Genomic DNA, 9,786 nt, shown 5'->3' with positions numbered 1-9,786 from the left:
CGATCATGCGGCCTCTTTTGAGAACCTAAACATGATCTCTGACTTTCACAGCTGCATGAGGTCATCTCCACCCCTACACACCATCTGAAATATAATCTGCATGCATTGTGACAGCACAATCAAAACTCTGAATACACAATGTAAAATCATAGAGATTTAAATCTGCGGAGGAGTTCTTGGCTTCTGCGGACTCAGAAACGGATCTGTCATCTGTTGTTTGTGTAACATCTCCCTGAACCGAACCATAATAGTTGTACTCTCATAGGCAACCACTCAATGGTCAGTTTTTGTCAAGCCCTTTGGCTTCTCAAATGTTCAGCTTTCGTCACTCGCACATAATCGATAATTTAAGCCTGTCAGATACGGCAAACAATGACACGCTCTTTTTAGGTTTTGAATGATCGCTTGTGTTGCTTGTTATAAACTTTCCTAAATTAGACTTTTTAATGCACTTTTTGGGAAAGCAGTGGCGGAAAAAAACTGATTAACAAAACCAATATTATCATATGTTTGGGAACACATCACGTTAATTGTGGAAAAATGCATCGTTTCCATATACCGCAATGATGAACATGAGACAAAAGTCATCCGGGGTTACCCATGATACATTTAGTGTTACAATAACTTCAGTAAATATTTTACTGAAAGACAGCGGTCATGATTATTATTAGAAAACATAATTACATCGGGATTGTTGGGAAATTTGGTGTTTGCCACAGTTGTATAAAATCCAAAGTCTGCATTTACAAACATTTGCGAAAAAAATGGGTCGTTCTGAAGAGATCGATGAATTCAAGCATGGTACTGTGATTGGACGCCACCTTTGCAATAAGTCAGTTCGGGAAATTTCATCCCTGAGGGTCCCCAAGGATACATAAGTCAAAAACAAAAACTATATTATTCATTTATTATTACTTTTTGTGATGGGGCCAGTGAAAATTATTCACTGATTCGAATCGAAAATCGAGAATCGTTTCAAATTAAGAATCGAATCGAATTGAGATCTTGCGAATCTGAGTCGAATCGGGACGTCTGTATCGATACACAGCCCTATTTGGGATGCACTGGAACAGAGATTGCAAAGCCAGGCCTTCTCGTCCAACATCAAGGCCTGACCTCAAAAAATGCTCTACTGGATGAATGGGAATAAATTCCAGCAGGAACATCTTGTAAAAAGGCTTCCCTGAAGAGTGGAAGCTGTAATAGCTCAGCTGCAAAGAGTGGGAACAACTCCATATTAATGGTCAAGTGTCCCAAGTCCATATAGTGTGTATATATACACACACAGTTGAATAATATTGTTTGATTGGAAACAGCTTGATTGGAAATGACATTTGTTTGAATGTCTTTTCTTCGTTCACAGATACCGCAGGGACACCTCCACATCGCTCAGGTGCCACAGGGGGAACAGGTGCAGATCACACAGGACAGCGAGGTACACATCATTTCCTTTAGGTTTCTTCGAGTCACTCCACCCCTCATTTGTGCTTACTAAATGAAGGTCTCAGGGGGTTGAGCCATCAAACCTCAGAACTGATCCATAATTATTTCTGAGCTACCAACTTCAGTATGATCTTTGTCTGAGAAATCTCCCTAAGCCCTGATTTCGAAGGCTCTTGATTTGTACTCGGTGTCCTAGATTTGAACAGGATTATTTAAATGTATCCGCAAATATGTAAACAATGTTTGGATCAAATCCATCCATCATCCTGAGAGGAAGAGAAAAAAAATTGTAGAGCGTTTCCTGTCCTCGTTTACAAAATATTGATGATGACCATAGACTTCAGTGCTCATGTTTTTGGTAAATTCCCAGTGATATTGTTTGTTTTTGAGTCCAGAGCTTAGCAACAGCGTGCCACTTCATCCAACCTCCACTCACAAAGACCGTCTTTGTAATACATTTGGCCCGCCTCATCAAAACCATTTATCTGAGAAAGTTTGTAAAGGAAATGAGCCGTCGTAAGACCATTTCCCTTTATCCAGATATGTGTGTGTTTTAGAGTCAGATGGAGAACATGATTGAAACTTTGCTGTGGTGTAGTCATTTTATCACTGATCAGTGATTCATCAGCCTCTGGTGGAGAAACGAAATATTCATGAGCGGTTTCAGTTTGCAATATTTTCAACCCTGTTACTAAACTTTGGTTCCTTATTTTCTAGAAAAATAAACGAAATGAAATAATAAAAAAGGAATAATTAATCAATATGAAAAAATCAGTGTAAAAATTAGCTCACAGTTGGGGCTAGCTAAACTGGGGCCAAATGTTGGTTTTCAATTCATTTCATTTCATTTGTTAATTTTTTTTCCTGCAATATCTATCTAAGGTAACAGGGTTAAATGGGTGAGCTTGACGGATGCACAACACTTTGCAAAAACTGGGAAAAATTAAAAGATTATTGTCATCTTCCGGCTGTGGAAAGGGTTTAAATGCTTTTTAATTTTTGTAATGATGGAAAATCATGTGGTAACAGGGTTACTGAACAGCTAAATACTACAATTTTGATACTTAAAATTAGTTTTTAATTAAAAAAATGAGTTACATTTAAATTCAACTGATTTTGTCAAAAATATGGCATGGCCTATTGAGTTGTTGGGCACAGTTGAGAAGGATAGACCAAAATGACCATTTTAAGCATGAGGATCACACATTTGATGCTACTTTAATGCTAGTCAATTTTATGTTAGATAAACTGTATTTAATAATTATCACAACAAAAAGTTGTTATTTGTTCACCCAGAACACATTTTTAAATTGTTTTTCTATGCAAATATGCACTACACTTACTCCGTTGTGCTCGCATCTTTTACAGTGTCCCATGTGTCACACACCCTTCTAAAAAAGCGGAAAAGACCCTTAATCCTTTTGGAAAAAAATAACATGGGACACTAATTTGTACCTCATTCAATTGCTGAAATTTGAATACGTTATGTTTCTCCTCTCTTGCAGGGCAACCTACAGATTCACCAAGTGCATGTTGGGCAAGATGGCCAGGTAAATGTAGGTAGCCTTTTCCATTTATTGGTCCGTGTCCATGTGACAGTGTCTTTTTGTGTCCTCTCTCGTTCTTTGGTTTGTTCTGAGAATATAATGTTTGGGACAGTGTGCACTTCCTGTTTCTCAGCTCAGCTCCATCACATCAAAGAGGGTCTTTAGATCAAACAGGGCTAAAAAGCAACAGAGACTCGTGTTGAAATGAGCTCATTTCACACACACAAACAAACTCAACTTCAAAATTTTGGATCCATGTTTGTTATCTTCCTTGGGGTGGCAGTGGCTCAATGGGTAACACTGTCGCCTCATAGCAAGAAGGTGGTTTGTTATCTCCCTTACTAACATGTGACACCACCTTGTATTGAGAGACCGGTGCGTCCATGAGTCCTTTTCGAATTATTTTTTCCTTTCAGTAATTCTATTGTGTTTTTGTCATTGTTGTTATATTTCTTTTATGTCTGTGTAGTTCTTTTCATTTTTATTTCAGTTTTAGTTGTTTTAGTACATTTTATTAGTATATTTGTTTTATTTTAGTGAACATTTATTTTATTTCAAGTAACGAAAATATTTTTTATGGTTTTAGTTTTAGTTAACTATAATAACCCCAGTCTTAGCAACCATATAACAACATTAATTAAGCATTGTGGATGAACATAGTCTGCAAAAGCTGCACACTTTTTCTTCAGAAAATGAAATTGTGATCTACTTGCTGTTTTAACAGCAGTTTTTTTCTAGCCTGTTTCTCAGCTCTATCTTTTTACACACACTCATGCACCCATAACATACCTCATTATGATGATAGTTTTCATCTGTATAGTAGCAATGAGAAAATGTTTGCCTTGTTTTCCTTTCTTTCAATTATTCCTGGCATATCGCCCATAGTGTAAAAGGAGCCCAGATGATCACAGATATAAGGGGGCATTCAGTCCCCAGTGCCAAAGTTTACACATAGACAAAGTACGTGTGGACAACATACTTACTAATATGGGTAAGACAAATGTCTATCTGTGCTTTCTTCAAGAGAAAAAAGAGCAAAAGAAAATGTCATTAACCCTAAGACAGTCCTGGTCCTTTCTCATCCTTCACTGTCATTGCTCCAGAGATGGTTTCATGGACTAGGGTTTGATATATAGTAATCATAATGGTGTACCATGACTCCAATTTGGATTCGGGTCACAGTTCAGAAGAAGGATTTGAATCAGGACAAAAAGAGTATAGTTAAGCATACAGGACAGTGTCTGTTGTGCAAATGGATCACTTTTTGGCGAGGTAATTTATATTTTTAGGCGTTATTTCAGAATGTCTTGGAATTGTTCACCCAAAAAGGAAAATTCAGACATTGTTTATACAGCCTGATGTCTTTCCAAATCCATATGACTTTCTTCTGTAGATTTTTTGTGAATTTTTTTTTAAGTTTGGACGTCGTTGACATCGAACCTGATGCAACACGTCTAACAGTAAATATTAGAGAATATTTACTGTTTGTCACACAGAAACTTGGAACCTAATCCACGTATCATTTAGACTCTTAGAAGGTGCTTTCATGGTGTTTTTCTTTCTATTTTGAGCTTTAAAAGACAGTCTGTCCTGACCTTCTCGTAAAAAGAGCAGTGTGAAGTTCCTTACTTACTAAGGGATTTGCCTGGTTAAGAAGAGTATCTGAAGTTTTTACAACCCCATCTGCCCGCCATGTTCTCTTTGCCGTAAAGGGGATTTACAGGCTGTCGGTCTATAACAGCATGCCTTATCATTTAGCCCCCTTCCACTATCTAAAACAAACACACACAGTCGGCACATGAAAGTCATGAGAGAAAGTGAAGGAGTGTTAACGGTGTGTTAAATCAGTCAGCGACCTCTTGGGATGCTCTTATCTGATGCCCCCTCTCCTGCCCTCTGATCTGATCTGGTACAGATCGAAAGCTAAGGAAAGAGAGCGAAAAGAGGGGGAGAAGACTGAAGTCTGTGGAGGTTTTGTTTTTACTTGGTACAATTGGTTAGTTCCACATTGTGCTCGCAAATTCTTCAGACCAGACATTGCAGATGTTTATTACTGAAACTTCTCGGTCCTTGTGTTTTCTATCAACAAGAGTTCTTTATTTACTTCTTCTTCCACAGGGAGATTATGCACAGTTGTGCACATAGTTGGGGTTCTGTACGGTGCTGCAAGACACTACCTTGACCAGTTTAGAAGTAAGAATGGAGAGATTTAGCTCCTTTTGGTGCATTACTTTATGTTCAGATTGTGAAGCTCCTTCAGTGCTGAATTATTCAGGAGCTTTCTTCAAGCACAATAGATATATGCACAGCGCTGTAGCAGTGTGGTTGTATCTCAGTAGCTTGTGAGTCTATAGTCTCACAGAGGCTATTTGCAATCAAAAACACTTCAGCGGTCTGTCTGACTGACACGTATAGTGAGCAACCAAAATAAAAGTGATGTGAAGGCCAAGTATGGCAACCCATACTCGGAATTTGTCCACAGTTTTATACAAACAATATTTCGTTTTTTTGCACTGTGCACTTTTTTTTATATGCACAGAGCACTTTTGTATTTTTATGGCCACTTAATAAAGGCTAAATGATTAAAAATGCTGATTTTCATAAAAATGACGTCATCATACTCTGGTTCTAGTCAGAATGTGAGTCTGATGCTGCTCCATTGGGCTGTGATTATGGGGCGTTTCAACCGAAACAGGAAAAAAAATAGGAAGCCGTAGGAAGGACGGCAAAAACATCTTTCCGATCGACAAATGCCTTGATCGCGGTTCTCTGTTCCTCTTTTAAAATGAATCCGCTGTCTATACATCTTCTATAACAGACGCGATGGCTGTATCTACACATCTAAATTCTCCAGCGGCAGCCATACTTTGGTCCATACGCTCTTTGGTGACGTGGATGATTACGTTACTGTTGATCATCTGTCCATCATCGTATAAAGCCCACCCTGACAATTTGATTGGTCCGAACAGCTTTGGTTCGGGCATACTTGCTTCTCAACGGATCAAGTCAAGACCGATCTTCCCATCCTCAAATGTTGTGGGCGGGGCTAAGTTCGGCTTGCATCCAGTCTATAAAATGCACATAAATAGGGATTAAACCGCATAGTTTAGGCATAGCTACGCATAGTTTAAGATTTTGACTCCAAATTAGATTTGAAAATGTGTATCTTGGTACCTTGAAGCAATTTTGTGTCCCTGCTAGCTATTAAAAATGTAGCACTAAATGAAAGTCAGGCCTGAAAGAGTCTGAAGTTCACATGTCGGGCCTCTCAAGCAAACAGAGCTATGTTTTGAAAGAAACCTGCTTCATTTACCTATAGACTTTTAACACTATTTGCACATCTGAAAGTGTGCACTGCAAATGTAGACTGCACCAGAAACAGACCCAGTAAAGTCTGCAAATTCAAACAAATGTAAGAAGAGTAAGGAAAAACTACTGTGATCTGTTTCTAATCTGCTTTTTTGGATTTGTTGTTTTATTGAATTTGGACAAGATAAAAATGAGCTCAGGAGTTTAAATATCATTCACAAGCTGCATCTGTGTGTTCAATTGATGTAACTTTTTCCCTTGGTAAATGTGTGTATATTTATATTGGTATGTATGCAATTATGCCCATTTGCAATTCAGAACTTCAAGTTTCCTCTATCTCAGTATTGAAACCAGATGTGTGCAGAGCTCACAACCATTAAGTACCTGCTGTTGGATCTAAATTCTCTAGGATTCAAGGTTGTTGTCACAACCTTGGGGCTTAAATCCCAATTCAAACTCCTAAATGAATTTACCCTTTTTACCTCCATTGGAACAATGTTTTCCCCCAAGATATAAAACAGAAAATGTTCAAATAAAATGGTCTATGGCTTTTTGCGATCCCAGTGATCTTTGTGTCCTAATGGAGGGGATTGTATTTCAAAGCATTGTTGATGCGCTTGCCTGTCTTGGGTCGTGATAGTGGAGTTCTGGAAGCTAATGTGGTCATGGCTGGGATACAAAGATCTTCTCGCAAATATTCACAAGAAAATCCCTTGTTAATCTAATGGAGAGAAGTTCTCATGGAGCTGATGCAAGATTTGTTGTCGGTGGACTCTGGTATGTACACAAGTCACATTGCTTGACTTTCCTCATTAACCCTCTGGGGACCAGAAACGCGCCGGCGCGTTTTGCTCGTTTTTTTTCACATAGCAGAAAAATAGACTTAAAGTACTACCATCATTTCTGTTCATATAGAGTTAAGAAATATGAGAAAATAATCTGTTAAATGTCTACTTTTTTATGTGCCCACATACAATCGAAATAAAATATTGTGCTTTTGTAAAATAAAGAAAATAAACAGGGTGTGCGTTCTGCCTCTCGGTCACCGTGAACTTTTTTTCTGGAGCACGTCTCTAATCTTCAACACAACTCAGCTAATACTATTCACCCAGCCATAAGCAATATATCTTTTAAATCATTTGAGTTTGTACTTTTAAATGATCCGATTCAAAACTAAAATTATTATTCTCCGTTTATGTCATCTATATAAAAAGAGAGACGTGTCAGCCCATCTCATTATCGTTCTCTCAGCTGATTATCTGTGGTAATGTGACACGCCTACGGAGAGCACGCGCTATTCAAACGCAAATATGTGAAGCAACACATTGAGACGCGTTAACGCCCATGAACTCTGAAAACACACATTATTTTTTAGTCAGATTAATCTACTGTCGTCTTGCGCGGCTATATGTGGAACAATCCTGGGACATTTACCACTGGGTTATTTTCACTTCGAGGATGAACAGATTCAGCTGAGAAGTAAGTGTTTTTTGCAAGTGCTTTGTTCTAATCGCGATATAGAATAACGTAGTGTCTGTAAACGGAAAAATAGCATACTGTTAAATGTGAATCATGTTTGTGTCACACAGTTTGTGTGTGTGTGTGTGAATGAATGAATGAACGCACAGATACGCACTGTTACAGACTAAATAACAGACAACATTTCGTTGACTCGTTTTGGATAAAGTTTTTACTCTAAAATAGACATCAAATAAGCTTTTTTAGGAGTTTCTGCTCATATGTTAAATATATAGTATGTTTTGTCAATAAACTAATCAACTAAGATGTTATAGTGTTTGTTCAAGCTATATCAAAATAATGAATCCTCAACTTTGAAATATGTATGATCAAACTAAGACATTTATGGAGAAAGACAATTTTCTTTTCAAGATGTTTCCAACTCTAACTTTGAACTGAAATAAAACCATGTCTATATGGTGAAGGGTGTGTGATAGAAGTGTCCAGACGTATGCACCCTGTATTTTCCTTATAATATCCAAACAATCTAAAAGCCATTCTTTTTTAAATCTCCTCATTCTTTGTGCAAGGCTCCTGTAATGATATGGCCTGATAGCACCTAATAGGGCCATTATGGGAGGGTCTTTGTCTTTCTCAGGTGTGGAATGCCATACATATTAATGAGAGATCAAGCCTCCTGCATAAAGCTTTCTCAAACAAAACACGTCATTAAAAATGTAAAAGACTTTATTGACTTATCTGAATGAGTAGTCAGGATGATTCTCACATAGTTTTGGAGCAAATATTCTAGGCTATGTGATACAATTTTCAAAAGTCTTGTGAAGAAATAATCAATATGTGTTTTGTGGTCTTATTTCAGCAACTTTCATTTTTATTTTTTTCAATAACCACGCATAAACATTATTCTATTAAAAATACAAACATGTACATACATGTTGCTCAGATCTCATGGTAGCCAAGTTTGTGCTATATAGAGTGAATTTACACCTTTGCCATTAACATGTTTATAAATAACTGAAAAAAGCACAAATGTCAGTGCATGTCAAAACATCCCAAGGGCCCCAAAAACACTCTGGTCCCCAGAGGGTTAACACTTGTGACACATGGAATCGTCTTTGTGAGCATTTCACCTTTAGTTTTACCGCTAGTTGGATGCAATGAAAACGTCTGATGAACAAGAGGCAATAAAATCATCAAGTCATCATAATTTATGTTGCTCTGAGTTGCTTTCCATTGGAAACATTGAAAACGTTGAGGAAAAACACAAGTTTTGGAGGCGGGGCTGGACTGTGCGTCTCCTCACAGAGGTTGTTCCAAGGTCAGATATTTCACAAGTTTACAACACATGGAGGGATTCGCTATAGCCTGTCAATTCAGCAGTATAATTAGAAACACAATGAAGACGACACAAAAAAGAGACGTGACACTTTGACACCAACACTAAAGCAAGCTTTATTTCTTTGTTCCCAAGAACAAGCTTTGCAACTCGGCTTATCTGCATGTCATTAAATTTGTTGTAAAATTGTTATTTATGTGATTCCGTCTGCTCTTTGAATCAGGAATCTTATAGATGTGTGTCTGTCATATTGAATTGTGCAGGGTCTGTTTAATCCCTTTCTTTGGATACACTGTAAAAGATTGCTTTGGCAAGAGGAGTAGTATCTCAATCTGCCACAGGGGTCATATTTAAGGTTGTTGTTAATGATTTAGTGAGTATTAGGATTTGAAGCTAACTAAAATTGCAGTTTAAGTTGGTTGTCAACCAATCCGGCCATGGAAGTCGTACTTGTACAATGTTATACAATGAGGCTCATTTTGAATCTCTAATTTGAACCATTAGTAACAGGAGAGAAACTGCAAAACAATACCTTCTTTCCTAGCTTTCGTCCATGCTTCTGTTTCATCATCCTTTTTTCTGAGCTTGCTTCCTGACTGCTTCTATCTGAGCATCCTTTGTTTCTTCCAAGTCTTGTTTTGTCCTAGCTTTACTTCTTCCTTCCAAATTTCC

The 9,786-nt window shown here is 37.7% G+C and overlaps 1 protein-coding gene across 2 annotated transcripts in view; it reads left to right on the top strand.

Annotated features, from left to right (window-relative positions):
- The window catches only part of banp (BTG3 associated nuclear protein), a 51,685-nt gene that overhangs the window by 23,875 nt on the left and 18,024 nt on the right, over positions 1 to 9,786 (top strand). Inside the window, exons 10-11 of one of the 2 annotated variants that reach the window (XM_056252163.1) lie at positions 1,364 to 1,435; positions 2,949 to 2,993. In XM_056252163.1, the coding sequence (XP_056108138.1) occupies positions 1,364 to 1,435; positions 2,949 to 2,993 (117 nt within the window). Of the gene's footprint in view, positions 1 to 1,363; positions 1,436 to 2,948; positions 3,000 to 9,786 lie in introns of both variants that reach the window. The other variant, XM_056252162.1, reaches the window with a different exon arrangement.

This window comes from Rhinichthys klamathensis, unplaced genomic scaffold (genome assembly GCF_029890125.1).
Source record: "Rhinichthys klamathensis goyatoka isolate OS25496 unplaced genomic scaffold, OSU_Roscu_1.1 h1tg000092l_1, whole genome shotgun sequence".
Classification (NCBI taxonomy): Eukaryota; Metazoa; Chordata; class Actinopteri; order Cypriniformes; family Leuciscidae; genus Rhinichthys; species Rhinichthys klamathensis.
This window is presented reverse-complemented; position numbering and strand designations above follow the sequence as displayed.